At 37.4% G+C, this 24,001-nt stretch overlaps 2 protein-coding genes across 8 annotated transcripts in view; both read left to right on the top strand.

The window, feature by feature from the left end:
- LOC131015234 (probable glycosyltransferase At3g07620) overlaps positions 1-24,001 on the top strand; it is a 1,181,237-nt gene that overhangs the window by 711,916 nt on the left and 445,320 nt on the right. The window lies entirely within an intron of this gene.
- LOC131015279 (uncharacterized) lies at positions 8,501-18,455 on the top strand. 7 transcript variants are annotated; one of them, XM_057943618.1, is made up of 6 exons: positions 8,501-9,396; positions 11,471-11,535; positions 12,209-12,748; positions 13,288-15,409; positions 17,483-17,547; positions 18,221-18,455. In XM_057943618.1, the coding sequence occupies exon 4, from the start codon at positions 13,289-13,291 to the stop codon at positions 14,351-14,353; it is 1,065 nt and encodes a 354-aa protein (XP_057799601.1). In that variant the 5' UTR covers positions 8,501-9,396; positions 11,471-11,535; positions 12,209-12,748; position 13,288; the 3' UTR covers positions 14,354-15,409; positions 17,483-17,547; positions 18,221-18,455. The 7 variants fall into 7 exon arrangements, with proteins under 7 accessions (XP_057799601.1, XP_057799604.1, XP_057799606.1 ...); XM_057943622.1 differs by lacking the exon at positions 8,501-9,396 and adding an exon at positions 9,403-9,614; XM_057943621.1 differs by having other exon boundaries at positions 8,501-11,535.

Genomic DNA, 24,001 nt, shown 5'->3' on the forward strand with positions numbered 1-24,001 from the left:
TCTCTTTGTGTAAAACCTCTAGCAACCAGCCTTGCCTTGTATCTAACATATTCTTTATTAGATACAATCTCGATTTTCCTCTTGAAAATCCACTTACAGCTCACCAGTTTCTGAGACTTAGGCCTTTTCACCAGAACCCAAGTATTATTCTTGAGGAGTGAGTTAATCTTTTCCTGCATAGCTGCCAGCCACTTATCTTTTTCTTTGCTTCTCATAGCTTCTGAATAACTGCTAGGCTCTTGATACTCCACCTCTTCTGCTACATTTAGAGCATAGGCTAGAAGATCAGCATCTCCATATCTTGTAGGAGGATGGATGATTCTTCTTTGCCTATCTCTTGCCAACATGTAATCAGACAGATCTGGTCCTCCATCATCATGCTGATCATCAGTACTTTCTGGTGGTTGGTTGTCTGAGTCTTTCTTCTCATGCAGCAACTCCACCTCAAATATAACATTATCTGAAATATTCATTTCTGAATTCTGATCAGCACCTTTTGCTTCAAGATAAGGCATAACCTGCTCTTTGAATGTAACATCTCTGCTAATTATCAGCTTGTTCATCCCTGGCTCTGTACACCATAATCTGAAGCCCTTCACTCCTTTAGGATACCCAAGGAATACACATCTCAGAGCCCTGGGTTCAAGTTTATCTTGCTTAACATGACAGTAGGCTCTGCACCCAAAAGGCTTTAAGAATGAGCAGTTTGGTGGATGTCCATTCCAAAGTTCATCTGGGGATTTGAAGTTTAGAGCTGATGATGGACATTTATTGATGAGGTAGCATGCAGTATCCATAGCCTCTGCCCAAAAATGCTTTGGCATTCCAGAACTCAAAAGCATACATCTCACTCTCTCCAAAACTGTCCTATTCATCCTTTCCACCACACCGTTTTGCTGTGGATTTCCTGGAACGGTTCTGTGCCTTTTGATACCCTTTTCAGCACAAAAATCTTGAAATTCTTTTGACAAGAACTCTAGACCATTGTCTGTTCTCAAATACTTGACCCCAGTTCCTTTCTCATTTACTACTTCACTCCACCAATCTCTAAACTTTTGAAATGCCTCATCCTTGCTTTTGAGTATGTAGATCCATAGTTTTCTTGTATAATCATCCATTATACTCATGAAAAACTTTCCATCTCCCTTGCTGGTTGTTCTTGCAGGACCCCATAAGTCAGAATACACATAATCCAGAGGAGCCTTTGAGATATGCTTGCCCTTCCCAAATGGCTGCTTCTTACTTTTACTCATGATGCATTCTTCACACTCTTTCACTTTGAAACTGGAGGGATTATCAATTATTCCTTGTTTTAGCATCTCATTCATTCCCTTCTCCCCTACATGACCCAATCTCATGTGCCACAGCCTCGAGTTATCTTCACTATTAGCCTCACAATTCCCTATAACAGTGTATCCATCAAGGTAATATAGGCTGTGCTTCCTGATTCCTTTCAGGATAATTTTTTCTTCCCTTTTAACAAGTATAACTCCATCTTTAGATATGAAGTGACAGCCTTTAGACTCCAAGATTCCAAGAGATATTAAATTTCTCTTAAGCTCTGGGATGTACCTTACTTGGGAGAGAATTTTGATTGATCCATCATTGAGCTTTACTTTGATATCTCCAATCCCTTTCACTGAGCATGAGTGATCATTCCCCAACAGAACTTGCCCATGGTCACCTTCTTGCATATGTATGAACCAGCTCTTGTGTGGTGTCATGTGGAAACTACAGCCTGAATCCAAAATCCAATCATTTGAAACTCCACAGCTCATGACATTTAGCACCTCTGCTGGTTGCTCCTGCTCTACAACAGCTGCTTCATCTGTTTTCTGTCCCTGAGTTGATTGTTTCTTCTTCCAAGAGAAACAATTCTTCTTCAGATGACCAGGTTTCTTGCAGTAGTGGCAAGTCCTTGTCTCCTTTTCAGCTCCATCCTTGCCCTTTTCCTGTGATGATTTCTTGGAATCTCCTTCAGATTTCTTGCCCCTTTGCTTTGAGTATTTCGATTTCACTGATAGACTCTCTGCAGTGGAACTTTCAGCTTTTGATGAGTTGCATCTCTGTAGCTCCTTAGTTCTTAGAGCCGATTCAACCTCCTCCAAAGAAATTGATTTCTCCCTGCCAAACAACATGGCATCTTTGAAATTCTCAAAAGACTTGGGCAAAGAATTCAAAAGGATGATTGCCTTATCCTCATCATCCAATTTAACATCGATGTTTTCAAGATCATCCAGAATCTTGTTGAAAACCTCCATTTGATCTTCAAGGCTCTTTGTGTCTGAGACCTTGAATGAATACAACTTCTGCTTGATATATAGGCGATTGGTGAGAGATTTCTGCATATATGTATCCTGGAGTTTCTTCCAAACGCCGGCAGCGGTTGTCTCCTTGGACACCTCCCTCAACACCTTATCGCCCAAGCAAAGAATCAGAGCACTGTGTGCTCTCTGCATCAGATTCATGCGATCTGCTTTCTTCATATCATCAGGTAATCCTTCATCTCCACTGAGTGCTTCAAAGAGGCCTTGCTGGATCAGCATGGCCTTCATCTTTAATCGCCAAAGCCCAAAATCATTTTTTCCGGTAAACTTCTCCGCCTCGAACTTCGCCGTCGCCATCTTTCAATTCTTCGCACCGATCGCAAAATCGCTTCCCACAGACGGCGCCACTTTGTTAGGAACAAGATGCAATCGCAGCTTCTCGAACCTCAAATACAAACACGATCAACACACAAGAATGAAAACCAAGAAGCGTAGACGCGGCGATTTACGTGGTTCAGCCTCTCGGCTTACATCCACGGAGGGTTAACTGCGATGTATATTATTCAACTCGAGATCAAGAATACAAGTACAAAAAACGAGAATCAATCAAAGAAGCAACAACCAAGCTTCAAGCCCTAATTCTCTTCTTTTGTAACTCTCCTTATCTTTCCTCTCAAGTCATGCACACAGCGTGCTCTCAATCTATCTGCTGGAATATGTGAAAAGGAAAGAAAATACATATCAAATATGACAAAAGGGAAAAATCTGCTACGCTGCACAGATGCTGCTCCCAACTGAATCACAACGGATCCAACTGAACTTACACAACAGCTGCATGCATGCATTTAATCAAATTGCATGTGAGACCTTCGACTTTGCATATTTGTGTAGGCACCCCCATTCACACACTATATTCCCGTGAGTATATTCCAAAACCCGATGCATTCTTGGTAGTATTTAGCCTGATTTATGAAGTTTCTTTGAAATTTGAAAAGCATCTCCTAGAATAGTTAAAGAATGAAGCCTATTAACAGAGCTTCATGTTGCTCAGCAAGAACCACATAATGGATTTTCTTCAGTTGACAAAAGGGATAAGAACGATTTCACAATGACAGCTGAATGATTTCTAAAGGTGACTGTCCCAGCATCTAATCTTCTTTTGTATCAGTTATGTAGAGGGGAAGAAAGAATTGGATCCATTAAATGTAGTAGTGAATAAATTCCTCAGAGAAAGCATGTTTCTGTGTTTGCAGCGATAAAAAGATGCGAGAGCTTATGCATACAATGCAAAACCATATGAGATGTCCTTTGTCTAAGCATGCAAAGAAGGCATTACAGCTTCCTGCTTTAGCACCTTCATGTGGTTTAATTCACAAAATTCATTAAAATAAATGTTAAAGAAAAAAAGAAGGTAGATTTACTTTTCGAGCATAAGTGCCATCTGTGAATCTATATTATTAACATAACATCTGTGAATCTCCATTATTAACATATTCTAGAATAAATTAATACATCAAACATATTACTCCCTCCGTCCCACTCTAAATGTCTCATTTGCCATTTTGGGTTGTCCCACTCCAAATGACCCATTCCCTTTTTGGCAAAACACTCTCTCTCTATACCTAATATTTAAATAATTTCCACCAACCCACTTTATCTACTTTATACCCACTTTATCTACTTTTTACACATTTCTTAATCTCCGTGCCCAAAAGAAAGGAGACATTTGAAGCGGGACGGAGGGAGTACTTGTTTAAATATAATGATATAGTAATTGTTTTGCTGCCATATCAATATGATTATAGTTATACTTATAATTATTATTAACATTCCTTTTTGTTGTTATTTATTTATTATTATTTATTATTGTCGTGTTACAAAATAAATATTTATTTACAGGATACACTATTAATTATGAGCATGGAAGTTACATTGCGCAAAACAATCTCATTTTCAGGTATTTTCTATAGCATGAGCACACAAGATTCTAAGTATTTATATCAAGGGATATATATATATATATATATATATATATATATATATATATATATATATATATATATATAGGGTTGGGCTAGGGTGAAAACACCCTTAAGTGTTTAAAATAGGAATACATTTTAACCATAGATTTATTTGATCGTACCGTCCAGATTAATCTTTTACTTACGGATCGGTTATAATTAAATCAATGTGTGATTCATACATAAAAATCGCAGAAGGCTATTTTTGTAAAAAAAAAAAAAAAAAACGGCTGTTTATCTTCACCAACCTTCTTCCGAAAATAGTGCCCCATTTATTTGGAAATTTAATTGCCTGCGAAGTGAAGGAATTGGATGAGTTGAACCGTATCTTTGACATATCTAATCTAATTTTGTGAAGAAATTCTAGACTATTATTCGTAGGGTTTATTCTCACTTCATCACTTCCGCCGCTGCCAGCGGACGATTCATACAACCGAGAAAAAAAGAATTTACCGGGCAATTAGCTATAATGGTGATTACGAAATCAAAGAGAACTGGTATGTAGATGACGATGTTGTGTTTTATTTTCTTTAATTTAATCTTTTGTTCCTTTGGTTGAAAAAATGGCGAAATGGTGTTGAATGTTCGATTCGTCCATGGGGTTTGTTCGCTAATATTTTCACCACGCCGCAAGTATACGGTGTAGTTGCAATATAAGGGAAGCAAGGTCGTATTCCACAAGGATTGGTGAATTTAAACTTCTAAATATTATTAATAAGTTATTTTCAATCTATTTAGACAAACCAAAGATGAAGAGATATTGAGAACTAAAACAAAGCTAAATAAAGCAAGTAAATAAAATAACGACAAGATAAACTTAGTTAATAAATTGGGGAATGACTCGAATGAAAGTTATCCTAGGGACTAAATTTCGATGGATCGTAATGAACTTCAATCTAAAGCAATATTAATCTTGATATGGCCTACTTATCTAGGGCGATCTCCCCACTAGTTTTAGCCCCCTCCCGGACGACTAAAACAGTAGATTATGGGTCATAATTGCCGTCCCCGGTCAATTTCTAACCTATAACTCCCAAGAGCACAAAAGATCAACAAGCCCTCACCCAACTCTCAACCTCCCGGTTTATTGAGATGACATGTATCAAACTCCTAATCTATTGTAATTATCCTCTCCCGATTCAAATCACAAATTAGAAATGCACAAAAGGTGGCCAACCAATCATACAAGAGATAAATCTAGGACTTGAAAAGATAACAATAAGCACAATCAAGATATATATAGAACAAAGAAATCAATCCATTACAAATCCATCTAATCTAATCCCTAAGATAAGAGATTTTAGCCAAGCATATTCATAATAAAAGCAAATCTCAAGTCATAAGAAAACATAAATAAAGATATAGAGAGATAGAGATTCATAGACAAATCCTATAATCTTGATCTTCAATCATATAGTCTTGATGAGCTCCTTTCCAAGTCTTCCCCTTCTTTCTTTGATTTTGGTGTTGTTCTTGTGTGTGGAAGAGAGAAAAAATGGTAGAGAATAGAGGCTAGGGTTTGGAAATGGAGTGTTGGGGAAGATGAAGTGGGTGTGTGTTGTTGGGGATGATGAATAATGTGAGGAAAAGGGGGAGAAAGGGGTTAAAAACGCGTTTGGGGTCCATTTGGGGGAGCCCCGCCCTTTTCCCGCGGTCACGGCCCGCGTCCGCGGCCTTCAAACGTGGGGGATGCTCAGGGGACCCGCGGTCCCGCCCCGCGGCCGCGGGTGGTGACCGCGGGTGTCTCCTGAGTCGGGAACAGCTGACCCGCGGTCCCACCCCGCGGCCGCGGGTGGTGACCGCGGGCTACTGGGCGTATTGCGCAGACCGCTCGTTTTGCTCCGTTCTCCCTCGTCCGGACTCGGATTTGGTCGCCGTTTGCGCTCACGGATTCCTCTCGAGACGTACTTCGATCTCATGTCTTCAAAATCCTCCAATTAATTCTTGATTTTCCCTGAAATCACTCCAAAACTACACCAAGGAATTAAAACTCAACAAAACTCAAAATTGGGATACAAACACATATTAGCAATCAATTCATGGGGGAAAATGACAACAATTCATGCGATATTGAGGTACGAAAACCATGTTTGTCAACCCCCCCAAACTTAAAGCGTTGTTTGTCCCCAAACAACAAAGAGAAGAGAAATAAAAGATAACAAACATGTGAGAATGAATTGGTGTCATTTCAAGGGCTTCAATTTTTTTCAAAATATTTCACTAGTGTATCACAAGTAGATATGCATTTCAAGAAGTCACAAGTGATAGTAAGTTCAACATTATAGCCTCCAAGCTTGAATCCTCACAAGGTGAATGTTTCAATGATGCACTCGACTCTCAAGTGTTTAGAATAGACGTGTTTACACTCAATTCGAAACAATGCATGCAATCTACCATAGGCTTGCCATTTGTCCTAACTCTCTATGCTTCAATGTGTTATAAATAGAGATCAAAAAGGGCTTTCATTGGGTTGTAATGAGGGCTCTTTGGTAAGGTGAGTAGTTTTTTTAGGCAAAGTGACTCATCCCACAATCCATCAATCACAATGAACAAATCAACTTCACCATTTCTCTTATCAATCAAAAACCAAAATCCCTACATTTCATCTTTTCATCCTTAGTGATATCTATCATGGCTATGATTCAAAAGGCAAATCACTCCCCTTTATGCTCTTTTATTCACATTCGTTTTCATTTCTTTTTCTTTTTGAGCTCATAGGGGATTAGTGATTTTCACACAATCAAAGCTTGATAAGCAATTTCAATCATTTCCCAAACTTTTTTCTTCATCAAAGCAACCACTAACACTCTAAGTTCTACCCCTTTATCATTGGTTCATTCAAAGAAAGGCTACAAGGCACAAAAGGGGTAAACTAGGATCATATGAGAATTTGGCACAATTGGGGTCAAGTGGCTAACAAAGATGGCCTTAAATCACTTCAATATTAACAACACATCTACTTTTATTTTCAAGAGAGGACTCATGGCAAGTTCTAGAGACCAACATACATGCTCAATCGATTTACACTCAAGAACAAAATGAGATTGTGATAATATGACAATCAATGGCTCAAATCTTACAAGCTCATTATCAAGTTCTTGGAGGCAAAACATTTAACTCACTTGTCACAAGTTCAAACTTTTCATGCATAATCCACAAGTGATACACACAATTTCTTTTCAAAAGCAACATTCATATCATAAGCCCAACACACATTTCATCCAACTCATGTTTTTCAACAATCAAGCTCAAAAACAAAAGACAAGGAAAAGCTCAAAAACAGAGACAAAATCTCATTATTCGAAAACTAAACTAACTAAATAAATAAACAACGGATAAACGAGATAAGTAACCCATCTTCACCCTCCCCCCAAACTTATTTCACACAAAGGAGAAATAAGTTTGGATGAAGGAGAAAATGGTTACTTGTCTCGTACTCACAAACGAGGTGGAGGCTTAGGCGGTGGCCATTTTTCATCAAATTTGCATGCACCATCCACCGCGACCCAAAAATATGGTGGCTTTGCAATTCTTGAGACATCCCGGGCGTCATGGTAATCTCGTTCACCATCTAGAGTACCACCACACTCAAACAATTCCTTATTAGACAAATCAAAGTGAAAATCAAAAGATGAAGATAAATAAAAGTGAAAGAAGCAAGCCTTCATAGAATCGCCCGTGTTGAGGTAAGGATCGACAAAATTTTTGACTTTGCATTCTTTAAAACTTGTGAAATCTTTATCATTTTGGAATTGTAGAGGTTGTGTTGGAAAAGTTGGGCTCTCGACTTCAAGGGGTTTGGAGAATTGATCCTCATCTTCTTCATACTCTTCTTCAACTTCTTGAGGCTCTTCACTTAGCATTGGCATTGGTTCCTCATACAAGGTTCCATTTTGAAGGCTAATGGCCATGCACAAATCATCAATTCGCTTTTGATTTTCCATAGTGGTAGCCAAAGACCTTCTTTGCTCTTCTAGCATAACCTCCGATTTTGCTAGACTTTTTTCTATCCAAGCTTGTGTAGCTATGAAGCATTGAAGGAGATCGTCTTTTGAATTTGATTTCTCCTCTTGATAGTATCGATTTCCCCCTTGGAAGCCTTCTTGAGTGGAATAAGAAATTTCATAATTCCAACTATTGAAATGGTCCTCATACTCCAATGGTGATTGCCACTCCATGGCATTGTGTAGTAGCCCGCTCTTTTAATTATGAGTAAAACTAGTAAATGCAATTTTTATAAATGAATCCAGTTTATGGTCCTGATTTTTTTTATCAGAAACGGAGTTATTATTTTAGCTTTATACTTTTATAACGTATGAGAAAAACGCGACGAGGATTATTGAGCCATTCAATAATTTATTATCCAGTTTAATAACTGACTTAGCAAAGTCAAGTTATTAATAGAAATATTATTTCTATTATTTACTTGGAAGTCGTGATCTAATTCCGAATCATAAGAACGAGTTAAATTAGATATTTAATTCGTAGAGAGTTATAACGAAGCGTCGTTATTTAGTAGAACCCAATATTAGTTTTACAAATACTTGATTAATTAATATTAATCAAGCTAGATGATTTTTTTTATTAGTAACCTCAATTCTATTTACTTTACCATCATCATTATTCTTTCCACTCCCTAATGTCTCCTACACTATCAACATACCATAGCATAATTTAGACCTCAAGCATGAAGCATGTATATACGTTGACCACATGAGTAACATCATAAGCCTCTTTCATACATAGCATAATCAATCAAGAAGACAACCAAATCAATTAGCAAAAGCAAAAGTTCTTCAATCACCAACTCCACTCCACCAACTCCACTCCACCACTACACTCCCACACCCACCTACTCCCTCCACTTAAGTCATTTGGCTGAAACATATCCTCACACAACCTTTAGCCCCACTAAGAAGAGTAAAAGCCTCACTTCCCCTCCATATTCCCTCCATTTTCGTCCCTCCTCCTTTCCTCCACTCTCACAACTTTTCTCCCACCATTATCACACTCCATAGAAGCCCTTGATGCCCCAAGAGAAGTAGCAAAGCAAGGGAGAGCGTGGAAAAACTAGGGCGTAAAGTTAGAGTGAAGGTTGTGCTTCGAGGGTGAGTTTTCTTTGCTTTTTCTCAACTGAAAATGCTTTATGGCCATGGATTTTTACACATATGTGTGCTAAATTATGTGAGGATATGTTTTATGATTTTGGATGATTATTTTGGTAGAGTTTATTGGGTGAAAAACCGTGCATGAGGTAAGGCAGCGAATCTGCCATAAGCACACTGCTCCGACAGTGTTTTGCAAGGCGATTCCAGCCATCCAAACGGTTCCCAAAAATTCCCAAATTAATTGTGTATTATCTTTCATATGTTTTCTATACTTTGGTAAAATCTCAGAAGGTTTGAAGCTCTTATGATTTATTTATGAATTTGTAAACATCACTGCCCATCTGGAATACATTTTTGGTAAACAATCTTTGGGAGGCCATAAGTAAAGTTTCAATCGGTGAAAACCTTTGAAACTTGAATATGTCACTCTAGACTTCCGTATCTTTCTTTTGAAATCGGCCTCACCATTTTTGAGTAAGGGAAACAACCGGTATAAATTCTTGAAATCTAGTTCTTATTCCTTGTACCATCCAGTAGATTTTACAAACCTACGACTTTGAGGTGGCAAATACCGACTTAAATCTTTGATTCTCAAGCCTATCTTTCTACTGAATATTCACTGACATGTTGGGAACTTACTTGTTCAGTTTTAGAATTTTTGGTGAAGCCTAAAGTGGTTTTTCCGATTTATGTTCTGAATCTGCCAAACTTGAACTCTTTTTGTGCATTGAACTTTAGATAGTCATATCTTCTAAACCATGAATGTTCTTAGAGTAAATCCAACTGGAGAGTGTTATGATCTCTCCCTAGTTTCCAGATTGACCCTTGGGGTTCCCAGTGGAGTTTTGTAAAGGGAGATATGAATTTTTAAAGAAAGCCCACTGACTTGGTTGTAATCTGGAAATCTGAAATTTTCAGATTTTTGCTTGTTAAATACCCATCTTTGAGAGGGCATATCTTGCTCGTTTGAATTGTTTTTCATTCGATTCAAATTGAAGAATGATCCTTGAAATGTCTAGTTTCCAGAATGTCTTTTGGAGCCTCATTTGGAGATCCGAGGCAGATTTGGTGTCTGTTGCAAAATAACCCCTTAAGAGCTCAAGTTGTTGAATTATTTTCTATGTATCAAAGTTTATTTTAAAGGATGTTTCATGAAAGATTTAGTATATGTGCGTAACAAGTTTGGGAATATTTATTTTAAATGAGGTCCGTTCTTTATTTAAATTATGATGGACTTTTAATGAATATTTTTGGGATTAAACTCTTATTTCTGGATTTATATAAATTATTTTTTTTAAGGACTTATAAATATGAATTTCGTAGGCCTACTGACCTACTGTGATCGACGGTTTGTCGATGTCTAATAGCTTTGAAAACTTTATAGCAAGTCCCTACATGAGTCTTGAGTACCCTGGTAAAATTTCAAGCCATTCCAACTTCGTTTGATACTTCTTTAAAATGCGAAACCTAAACTGCACATAACTACCGAGAATTTCAGAGAACAGATGAAAGAGTCATTTATTTCAGTAGCTTCCTGTGTGATCTAGCTTTCCAAATTTTTATGGTATTAACCTTATTGTGTTAGCTAGATATCCACCAAAGTTGAGCCCAGTTTGACAACGTTTACTATTTTTCAAAAATCCAAGTTTTCGATTGTTCAAAACTGCCGAACATGGTAGATCGTGGTAAAAAACGTCATATCTCTCAAACCACTTGGAGTTTTCGACTCTACTTTTTTTTATATGAAACTAGATTCGAAGATCTTTCTTTCGGTATGAGTCTCGAGTCCAGGAGATGTCGGAGTCAGAACAGATTAAATTTTGAAGTTGAGTCAGTGTAAAAACAGAGCATGTTTTGATGATGTTTGATTGTGATTCTTATGTGCCTTATGTGTTTGTGTTGCCTATGTGTTTGAATGAGATTAGACGAGGTATGATTGATTTTTGACTGTCTTTAATGTAACGAATTATGGATGCTAGAACCCTAAAACACTAAAAGATACCCTAGGCACGTAGAATTAGACTTTGTCTTATGACAATTACTTCACGAACTTATCGACTCTTCATCAATGAAGGTCCGGGCGACAGAAAGTGAAGCCGAAGAAGAAACGACTCCACGCCAGCTTTAAGAACAATTGAGGTGGGCAATTTCTTACGCGTAAATAAGATGTTATGCAAGTGTTATGCTTTTAAAATGCAAATTGGATCTTCAAGTGTGGTATGCTTTATTACGCTTAAATGAGTTAAGCTTTATTATGCTGCACGTTAAATGATTTACGCCTATGTAATTTACGCTTGATTACGCTTATTTACGCTTGAATGCTTTATGCTGATAAGTTTATGCTTATGTTTGATGCTTGCGTCTGTTGGGGGAGGCCTCCCTCAACAGTACGATGCCGTGTCCGCTGAGGAGGGCCTTCCTCACGGCGCGATGCCCGTGTCCGCTGAGAGAGGTCTCTCTCGCGGCGCGATGCCAGTATGCCAGTATGCCAGTGTTACAGCGTCTATTGGGGGAGGCCTCCCTCAATAGTACGATGCCGTGACCGCTGAGGGAGGCCCCCTCTCACGGTGCGATGCCCGTGTTCGTTGGGGAAGGCCTTCTCCACGACACGATGCGTGTTTATGATTGTTAATGATGAAGAATGCCCTTATGCTATTTATGAATTTGGAAATGTTTAATGAGCAAAGGATATGAAAGAAACTCATGCCTCTTATGCGATATTGTGAAATTGTTAATGATGTTATGTTATATGCTTGGCAACTGCCCACTAAGTACTCTTGTACTTAGCCCTTCGATGTTTATGTTTGTGCAGGTTGAGCTGTGATGGGCGATGAAGTGTTGTTGCTGAGTGGAGTTTTTGTCGAACTTAAAGTAGGCTCAGAAAGGATACATGTCTTCATACATGTATCTCAGTTATGCATTCCGCTATAAACACTGATTATTTCAGTTACATCTTCCGTTGCAAACTCTGATAATGTTTTAGCCAAGCCCCTAACGATGCCTTTTTCCTTTTAAGGAATATAACGCGTATACAAGTTCTTTGAGTACCCTTTTTATGCGACCTATGCCTTTTTCCTTTTTAAGGAATATTTCACGCGTATTCAAGTCCTTTGAGTATTCTTTTATACGCCCCTTTCTCAACCCGCTTCTTAATTTCCCTTCCCCAGTCATGGTTTTCCCGGATTAATTATCCTTAATTAAGGCCGGTCGTGACAGAGTGGTATCAGAGCAGTTCGTTTGCTCTGAGCCTAAGAGTTTATTTAAGCCAAACTTTGAATTGATCACTAAAGTGTCTAGAGTTCAATCGACAAAGCTCAGCACTTCATCGCATCACACTCAACGAAGCAGAATGGTAAGCTCTTCCAAGTTTTGAGTTAATGTTTACAAAAAGTGAGAATTATCGTAATAGCAAAGTGAGTAACTGTCAATAGCCATGTTAAGTTGTTATTGAATGAAATGATTTACGCAAGTGCGATTAAGTATGCCTATGAACATAGAGCTATTAAGATATGAGATCACCACTACTACAGAACATAGAAGCAAACATAGAAGAAATTAAATTGTATCTTTTGGTGGCTATAGTGAAGGAAGCAAGATAAGTGATACGTATAGAATAATTTTTAAGCTCATGATATTATAGCCGCTATAAATCTCCATGACTTATGCCTAAGTATCCAGTTTAGATGATGTGATATTATATGCTTAAGAATTGATATGACTCATGGAAATGAGATGCTAAGGACCCTTAAAGCTTACTACATCAATGATCAATGATGTCATTGGAGTCATGACTTGTTTACAAGTTATATTAAGTTGACATTTACAAGAATTCTTTTGAGGCTTGTATTAGATTATGCTAGAGTGTACTAATTGGCACATCTTTGCTATCAGAATGCCGCCTAAGAGAGGACGCCCTGCGAAAAACAATAACAATCGCAGAAACCGTAACGCTGTACCCGAAGAACCACAAGATGCTCGAGGACATAACCCATCCCCTCCGCCTCCGACTAGGAGAGTCGAAGAACTCTTTTTAAGGCAAAATCCACCTACGTTTGACGGAACGAGTGAACCGGCTGAAGCTGAGATTTGGGTGCGTGCAATGGAACGCATTTTCAACTTTCTACGTTGTACTGATGAGGAGCGCCTATCTTGCGTCTCTTTCCAACTAACAGGATCAGCTGACTTCTGGTGGGAAGCACGTCGAAAAATTCTGACACCTGAACAATGGGCAAGTTATACTTGGGAAGATTTTAAGACGGGATTATATGATAAATATATTCCGAAAAGCTATAGGAAGAAGAAAGAAGCTGAGTTCTACGAGTTGAAGCAAGGAAATAAATCTGTGGTTGAATACGACAAGGAATTCTGCAACCTGTCGAGGTTTGCTCCACAACAAGTGGACACAGATGAGAAGATGGCAGAAAAATTTTGTGCCGGTCTACGGTACGAAATTAAGATGGCTCTAGCAAGCCACGGAGGACTCTCATACACGGAGTCTCTGAACAGGGCACTTGACATTGAAGCTGCAATGCCGTCAGACAAGTCTGCCCCACCATTGATCTCAATGCCAAATGATCCACCAGTAGCCTCACATACTCTCAAAGGGAAGCGCAAGTGGGACAACAACGAAGACAATATCAATCAGACTAGTAAGAAAGTGTGGCAAGAAAAGGAACGGGCCGAACAATTTATTCAACCAAGGTACGAGGCACGAACTAACCTCGAGTCAACTGGGGGTAGCCAAAGTCAGAGAGGAATTTCACCTTGCCCAAATTGTGGTAAGATGCATAGGGGTATCTGTCGAGCTGGAACTAACGGTTGTTACAATTGTGGCCAAAAAGGTCACTACTCCACGCAATGCCCCAACAGACAACGAGGTTCAGTAATTGGGAACACCCGCACCCCCTTGCCAGCAATACGTGGACACTTGCGAAATCAGTCTCAATCACATCAGTGAAAATCTTATGGAGACACCGCAGACAAGAGAAGCTACGCGGGAACTTGAAGACAAGATGAAGGAAAAATACCCCGAACTGTTTTAGCAGAGATATGCAAATTTCGGGACGAAATTTTTGTTAAGAGGGGTAGTATGTAGTAGCCCGCTCTTTTAATTATGAGTAAAACTAGTAAATGCAATTTTTATAAATGAATCCAGTTTATGGTCCTGATTTTTTTTATCAGAAACGGAGTTATTATTTTAGCTTTATACTTTTATAACGTATGAGAAAAACGCGACGAGGATTATTGAGCCATTCAATAATTTATTATCCAGTTTAATAACTGACTTAGCAAAGTCAAGTTATTAATAGAAATATTATTTCTATTATTTACTTGGAAGTCGTGATCTAATTCCGAATCATAAGAACGAGTTAAATTAGATATTTAATTCGTAGAGAGTTATAACGAAGCGTCGTTATTTAGTAGAACCCAATATTAGTTTTACAAATACTTGATTAATTAATATTAATCAAGCTAGATGATTTTTTTTATTAGTAACCTCAATTCTATTTACTTTACCATCATCATTATTCTTTCCACTCCCTAATGTCTCCTACACTATCAACATACCATAGCATAATTTAGACCTCAAGCATGAAGCATGTATATACGTTGACCACATGAGTAACATCATAAGCCTCTTTCATACATAGCATAATCAATCAAGAAGACAACCAAATCAATTAGCAAAAGCAAAAGTTCTTCAATCACCAACTCCACTCCACCAACTCCACTCCACCACTACACTCCCACACCCACCTACTCCCTCCACTTAAGTCATTTGGCTGAAACATATCCTCACACAACCTTTAGCCCCACTAAGAAGAGTAAAAGCCTCACTTCCCCTCCATATTCCCTCCATTTTCGTCCCTCCTCCTTTCCTCCACTCTCACAACTTTTCTCCCACCATTATCACACTCCATAGAAGCCCTTGATGCCCCAAGAGAAGTAGCAAAGCAAGGGAGAGCGTGGAAAAACTAGGGCGTAAAGTTAGAGTGAAGGTTGTGCTTCGAGGGTGAGTTTTCTTTGCTTTTTCTCAACTGAAAATGCTTTATGGCCATGGATTTTTACACATATGTGTGCTAAATTATGTGAGGATATGTTTTATGATTTTGGATGATTATTTTGGTAGAGTTTATTGGGTGAAAAACCGTGCATGAGGTAAGGCAGCGAATCTGCCATAAGCACACTGCTCCGACAGTGTTTTGCAAGGCGATTCCAGCCATCCAAACGGTTCCCAAAAATTCCCAAATTAATTGTGTATTATCTTTCATATGTTTTATATACTTTGGTAAAATCTCAGAAGGTTTGAAGCTCTTATGATTTATTTATGAATTTGTAAACATCACTGCCCATCTGGAATACATTTTTGGTAAACAATCTTTGGGAGGCCATAAGTAAAGTTTCAATCGGTGAAAACCTTTGAAACTTGAATATGTCACTCTAGACTTCCGTATCTTTCTTTTGAAATCGGCCTCACCATTTTTGAGTAAGGGAAACAACCGGTATAAATTCTTGAAATCTAGTTCTTATTCCTTGTACCATCCAGTAGATTTTACAAACCTACGACTTTGAGGTGGCAAATACCGACTTAAATCTTTGATTCTCAAGCCTATCTTTCTACTGAATATTCACTGACATGTTGGGAACTTACTTGTTCAGTTTTAGAATTTTTGGTGAAGCCTAAAGTGGTTTTTCCGATTTATGTTCTGAATCTGCCAAACTTGAACTCTTTTTGTGCATTGAACTTTAGATAGTCATATCTTCTAAACCATGAATGTTCTTAGAGTAAATCCAACTGGAGAGTGTTATGATCTCTCCCTGGTTTCCAGATTGACCCTTGGGGTTCCCAGTGGAGTTTTGTAAAGGGAGATATGAATTTTTAAAGAAAGCCCACTGACTTGGTTGTAATCTGGAAATCTGAAATTTTCAGATTTTTGCTTGTTAAATACCCATCTTTGAGAGGGCATATCTTGCTCGTTTGAATTGTTTTTCATTCGATTCAAATTGAAGAATGATCCTTGAAATGTCTAGTTTCCAGAATGTCTTTTGGAGCCTCATTTGGAGATCCGAGGCAGATTTGGTGTCTGTTGCAAAATAACCCCTTAAGAGCTCAAGTTGTTGAATTATTTTCTATGTATCAAAGTTTATTTTAAAGGATGTTTCATGAAAGATTTAGTATATGTGCGTAACAAGTTTGGGAATATTTATTTTAAATGAGGTCCGTTCTTTATTTAAATTATGATGGACTTTTAATGAATATTTTTGGGATTAAACTCTTATTTCTGGATTTATATAAATTATTTTTTTTAAGGACTTATAAATATGAATTTCGTAGGCCTACTGACCTACTGTGATCGACGGTTTGTCGATGTCTAATAGCTTTGAAAACTTTATAGCAAGTCCCTACATGAGTCTTGAGTACCCTGGTAAAATTTCAAGCCATTCCAACTTCGTTTGATACTTCTTTAAAATGCGAAACCTAAACTGCACATAACTACCGAGAATTTCAGAGAACAGATGAAAGAGTCATTTATTTCAGTAGCTTCCTGTGTGATCTAGCTTTCCAAATTTTTATGGTATTAACCTTATTGTGTTAGCTAGATATCCACCAAAGTTGAGCCCAGTTTGACAACGTTTACTATTTTTCAAAAATCCAAGTTTTCGATTGTTCAAAACTGCCGAACATGGTAGATCGTGGTAAAAACGTCATATCTCTCAAACCACTTGGAGTTTTCGACTCTACTTTTTTTTATATGAAACTAGATTCGAAGATCTTTCTTTCGGTATGAGTCTCGAGTCCAGGAGATGTCGGAGTCAGAACAGATTAAATTTTGAAGTTGAGTCAGTGTAAAAACAGAGCATGTTTTGATGATGTTTGATTGTGATTCTTATGTGCCTTATGTGTTTGTGTTGCCTATGTGTTTGAATGAGATTAGACGAGGTATGATTGATTTTTGACTGTCTTTAATGTAACGAATTATGGATGCTAGAACCCTAAAACACTAAAAGATACCCTAGGCACGTAGAATTAGACTTTGTCTTATGACAATTACTTCACGAACTTATCGACTCTTCATCAATGAAGGTCCGGGCGACAGAAAGTGAAGCCGAAGAAGAAACGACTCCACGCCAGCTTTAAGAACAATTGAGGTGGGCAATTTCTTACGCGTAAATAAGATGTTATGCAAGTGTTATGCTTTTAAAATGCAAATTGGATCTTCAAGTGTGGTATGCTTTATTACGCTTAAATGAGTTAAGCTTTATTATGCTGCACGTTAAATGATTTACGCCTATGTAATTTACGCTTGATTACGCTTATTTACGCTTGAATGCTTTATGCTGATAAGTTTATGCTTATGTTTGATGCTTGCGTCTGTTGGGGGAGGCCTCCCTCAACAGTACGATGCCGTGTCCGCTGAGGAGGGCCTTCCTCACGGCGCGATGCCCGTGTCCGCTGAGAGAGGTCTCTCTCGCGGCGCGATGCCAGTATGCCAGTATGCCAGTGTTACAGCGTCTATTGGGGGAGGCCTCCCTCAATAGTACGATGCCGTGACCGCTGAGGGAGGCCCCCTCTCACGGTGCGATGCCCGTGTTCGTTGGGGAAGGCCTTCTCCACGACACGATGCGTGTTTATGATTGTTAATGATGAAGAATGCCCTTATGCTATTTATGAATTTGGAAATGTTTAATGAGCAAAGGATATGAAAGAAACTCATGCCTCTTATGCGATATTGTGAAATTGTTAATGATGTTATGTTATATGCTTGGCAACTGCCCACTAAGTACTCTTGTACTTAGCCCTTCGATGTTTATGTTTGTGCAGGTTGAGCTGTGATGGGCGATGAAGTGTTGTTGCTGAGTGGAGTTTTTGTCGAACTTAAAGTAGGCTCAGAAAGGATACATGTCTTCATACATGTATCTCAGTTATGCATTCCGCTATAAACACTGATTATTTCAGTTACATCTTCCGTTGCAAACTCTGATAATGTTTTAGCCAAGCCCCTAACGATGCCTTTTTCCTTTTAAGGAATATAACGCGTATACAAGTTCTTTGAGTACCCTTTTTATGCGACCTATGCCTTTTTCCTTTTTAAGGAATATTTCACGCGTATTCAAGTCCTTTGAGTATTCTTTTATACGCCCCTTTCTCAACCCGCTTCTTAATTTCCCTTCCCCAGTCATGGTTTTCCCGGATTAATTATCCTTAATTAAGGCCGGTCGTGACACATTGCACCCCATCTCATAAAAGTCACCATAGGAAGGTGTTGGTTGGAAGGCTTTTTGGATCATTGGTTGCCTACATTTTCTTTTGGCTTCCAAAACACGCAACTTAAGTTGCATCAACGCCAATTGTAGTTGGAGTTGCTCAACCAACTCATTCCTTCCATCATCCATTTTTGGTGCCGCTTTTACGGTTGTGGAGCAATTTTCTCTAACAAAAACAAATAAACATATAAATAAACAAACATAAAAACAATATCTAAATTAGATAAAAACAACTTTTCACAATATCAAAAGTAAAAACTCAACCAATCCCCGGCAACGGCGCCAAAAACTTGTTCGCTAATATTTTCACCACGCCGCAAGTATACGGTGTAGTTGCAATATAAGGGAAGCAAGGTCGTATTCCACAAGGATTGGTGAATTTAAACTTCTAAATATTATTAATAAGTTATTTTCAATCTATTTAGACAAACCAAAGATGAAGAGATATTGAGAACTAAAACAAAGCTAAATAAAGCAAGTAAATAAAATAACGACAAGATAAACTTAGTTAATAAATTGGGGAATGACTCGAATGAAAGTTATCCTAGGGACTAAATTTCGATGGATCGTAATGAACTTCAATCTAAAGCAATATTAATCTTGATATGGCCTACTTATCTAGGGCGATCTCCCCACTAGTTTTAGCCCCCTCCCGGACGACTAAAACAGTAGATTATGGGTCATAATTGCCGTCCCCGGTCAATTTCTAACCTATAACTCCCAAGAGCACAAAAGATCAACAAGCCCTCACCCAACTCTCAACCTCCCGGTTTATTGAGATGACATGTATCAAACTCCTAATCTATTGTAATTATCCTCTCCCGATTCAAATCACAAATTAGAAATGCACAAAAGGTGGCCAACCAATCATACAAGAGATAAATCTAGGACTTGAAAAGATAACAATAAGCACAATCAAGATATATATAGAACAAAGAAATCAATCCATTACAAATCCATCTAATCTAATCCCTAAGATAAGAGATTTTAGCCAAGCATATTCATAATAAAAGCAAATCTCAAGTCATAAGAAAACATAAATAAAGATATAGAGAGATAGAGATTCATAGACAAATCCTATAATCTTGATCTTCAATCATATAGTCTTGATGAGCTCCTTTCCAAGTCTTCCCCTTCTTTCTTTGATTTTGGTGTTGTTCTTGTGTGTGGAAGAGAGAAAAAATGGTAGAGAATAGAGGCTAGGGTTTGGAAATGGAGTGTTGGGGAAGATGAAGTGGGTGTGTGTTGTTGGGGATGATGAATAATGTGAGGAAAAGGGGGAGAAAGGGGTTAAAAACGCGTTTGGGGTCCATTTGGGGGAGCCCCGCCCTTTTCCCGCGGTCACGGCCCGCGTCCGCGGCCTTCAAACGTGGGGGATGCTCAGGGGACCCGCGGTCCCGCCCCGCGGCCGCGGGTGGTGACCGCGGGTGTCTCCTGAGTCGGGAACAGCTGACCCGCGGTCCCACCCCGCGGCCGCGGGTGGTGACCGCGGGCTACTGGGCGTATTGCGCAGGCCGCTCGTTTTGCTCCGTTCTCCCTCGTCCGGACTCGGATTTGGTCGCCGTTTGCGCTCACGGATTCCTCTCGAGACGTACTTCGATCTCATGTCTTCAAAATCCTCCAATTAATTCTTGATTTTCCCTGAAATCACTCCAAAACTACACCAAGGAATTAAAACTCAACAAAACTCAAAATTGGGATACAAACACATATTAGCAATCAATTCATGGGGGAAAATGACAACAATTCATGCGATATTGAGGTACGAAAACCATGTTTGTCAGGGTTCGATTGAATTTTGTTGTCTGCTAAAAAAACGGCATCTTGGTCGAAGCAGTAGTGATAGGTGTATGTAGAAAGGATTTTTTATTTAATGAGTTAAACACACATATTTATGTTGCATAGCAGTATGAAATTTGATCTGTCATTGTCGCTATATTGAATTGGTATTTTTGTGTTCCAAACTCGGTGGTCCCCCACAAATTTTATATTTTTCAAGAGGTTATGTAGATTTAGTAGCTTTTTTATTGCCTGCATTAATAGGTATGAATAGCAGTATGAATCGTAGTCAGGTATGAAATGAATCAGTTTTAATGCTTGCATTAATAGGTACAATTTTTTATGATGGATTCAAACGAGTTGTTGTATGATCCAGTAAGAACTAATGTATGAATCATGTAAATAGAATGAACTGTTTATATTGTTTAAATGAATCAACGATGGCATTATATGTGCTATACAATTTTTGTAGAATGAACTGCTTATATTCTTTAAATGAATCAATGAGTTAGTAAGTATATAAATATGTAATGTTATGTAATGTCATGTGAAGCGCAACTTATATTGCACAGAAGAAGGGGAAATGTATAATAATCAGGGAGAGAAACGATGATGCTGAAGAAACTAGAAGGAAAGAAGGTTTGAATCAAATTATATTGTATTAGTTTTTTAAAAGCGTGGGACGATCAATAATTGTCTGTATTGATGCAGCACGAACAAAGCATACGAATGATGAATTCATGAAGGATATGAAACGTGCTATGATGGAGAGTATGTTAGAAGGTATGTGATAACTTCTTCTTTTTTTTGCAAAGTTCATAGTATAATAGCATTGCTGGAAGTTTTAATTTGAGTTCCTTATGAATTAGGGATCTTGAATAAGAGAAAGAAAATGGATGTTGTGGACAATGCTGAGCAGGAGACGTCGGAAGATTCGTCAGATGGGAGTGGGTCTTCAGTGGAAGTCGTCAAAAAGATAAGGCACGAGAAATGCAAGGAGGGGATGGTGAACTACAAAGAATGGGTTGTGAGACCGTATGAGGATTATCCGACAATGTTCACGCTTTAAGATCCATGATATTTGGTTATTGATGTATTTGTGATTGAGCTTGTTGTCGAATTCATACCCAAAAACTAATGATGGAATGAATACATAATTTTGTTAGTATTATGCTGAATGAATATTTAATTAGTAATGGAAATTTAACATGTGTGGAATAATGGAATAAGTTTCATTGTAGTCATGGCTAGCATATTGGAATAACGGAATGAATCAACAGGATAAATGAATGAATTAACATAATATCAAAATGAATTTTCGTAATAACTGTACGAACCATCAGTATTTTTTATGCATCTAAGTAATAAGTTTTTTTTGCAATCATAGGTATGCATCTAAGTAATAAGTTTTTTACGAATCATAAGTCAAAAACTAAATTTAGATGCATAACATAATTAATTAAAATTGAAAAACGTTGAATAACGTGAGGTCCAATGGACAATTAGTTTTAAAAACAAGTAGAAGAAGCAATAAGTCAAAAACTGTAAAGATAAAAATATGATTAAAAAATCGAAGGAACTGAGTTTAATTTCAGCACATATTGCAGATAAGGAATAAACTGAGTTTAATTTCATAGGCAAAACCATAATGAATTATACAAACGAATGTATGAACCGTGACAATTCGATAGTACGTATGAACTGATTCATGCACTCATGCACTGAATCCGCACGTCATAAAATATGAACTAAATAATCTGATAATTCCAGTGATCTGTGAAATGATAAAGCATGTTCTTCACGTAAAACTAACTCATGCGCTGAATCTACTAAATGTGTGTATGATTTAATAACATCCAGTCGTACATAATCGAAACAAAATAAGTCATCGAATTGCATTCCAAGATAATAACAATTATACAAAATATATTGATATTAACATATTAATTATATAGCACGAACAAGGCGACTCCATCTGGTTTTTCAATCCACGAAAAAATTGAAGGAACTTGAGATTTTGTGAGTTTTCAGTTTGTAGAAAATGAAAGAAGATTTTTTGAATTTTTATGAAGAAATTGATGTGCTGCAGATGCTAATTGACGTATTGAGATAAATAGTGCAAATGGATTAGGTTAATTGGTAGGGAAAAAAAGATTTGGTTTGATATGGTAAGATTAAGATAACAATTATCAAAATCGGCTGTACCAACTTAATGAATATGTAAATTACATCAATGTCCTCATTCATAAAAAACGTGTATAATAAGGCTGAAAATTGAGATGAAATCTAGCCATCAGATTTATACTAATCAAGGGATGAGATGCGTTCCTATTTTATACAAAAAAATCTGTTTTTATTATAGCCCAACTCTATATATATATATATATCTATATCTATATATATATATATATATATATATATATATTATATTAATTGTCTATGTTATAATCACCACATATCACACAACATGACCACAAATCAAAATATTTTTTTCATTAATATATTTATATTTATATAATGCAGCTAATGAAGTATATAGACAAAGAAAAAATATACAAAGCCAAAAGAAACGTAAACGAAATGCAAGTGATTTGAATTGTAAGTATTACATTCTTTTAAGATTAAAATATGTTTAATACATTATGATAACTATTAATGTTTTTTTAATTATATTGTTTATCTATTTAGGTTCATTGCTACATGAATTGAAAAATGTGCCTGATTGCATTCATTGTGGTGCAAGAAAATTTGAATATGAACCTCCTACTTTTTGTTGTGAAGTAAAACTTGCATTTTCTGAAGTTTCTCCGGAGTTAGATGAATTGTTTACAGCTCAGTCAGAAGAAGCTATTAATTTAAGAAGGAATATTCGTGCTTATAATAGTATATTCTCATTTACTTCGTTCGGTGTAAAATTGGACAAAGAATTGGCATCTGCAAGACGAGGAGTTTATTCTTTTCGAGCACAAGTCATGGTTTATCATGATCTTCCGGGACTGATCCCACAATATACGTCTCCAATATTTTTTCAGCTATACTTTCATGACACACAAAATGAGGTTGAGAATAGAATTAACGTAATGCAAAATCAAGTTTTGTCAGAAGCAGTTGTACAGATGCTCATGAAAATTTTAGAGATCAACCCGTATGCAAAATTCTTTCGAAGATTGAAAGATTATCCATCAATGTCATCCTCATTCCGGCGACAGACATAGAATAAAGCATTATTATGGATGTTATGATCCATTGCAATATCCACTTCTTTTTCCAATGGGCGAAACAGGTTGGCATCAAAATATTAGAAAGATTGATCCAGCATCTTTGGTTCGTAACACAAATTCGATTTCTACTTCTACTTCATTAGCAAGAACCATAACTGCAGGCGATATTATCTCCAATGAAGAATAAGGTATCTCTATTAACTTTTTTATAAATTGATTGATGATTAAATTAGTTAATTATCATATTTAAAATTTTTATAATGTTTATAATTGATTTTACTAATTTGAATTGTAGTATTAAACTTTTGGACTAATCTATTAATTTTATTCTTCTAAAG

The sequence above is a fragment of the Salvia miltiorrhiza genome, chromosome 3, assembly GCF_028751815.1.
Source record: "Salvia miltiorrhiza cultivar Shanhuang (shh) chromosome 3, IMPLAD_Smil_shh, whole genome shotgun sequence".
Lineage (NCBI taxonomy): Eukaryota > Viridiplantae > Streptophyta > Magnoliopsida > Lamiales > Lamiaceae > Salvia > Salvia miltiorrhiza.

Coding starts and splice junctions, on each gene's coding strand:
- LOC131015279 (XM_057943620.1), top strand. CDS start 13,250: ATGCTAGAGTGTACTAATTGGCACATCTTTGCTATCAGAATGCCGCCT.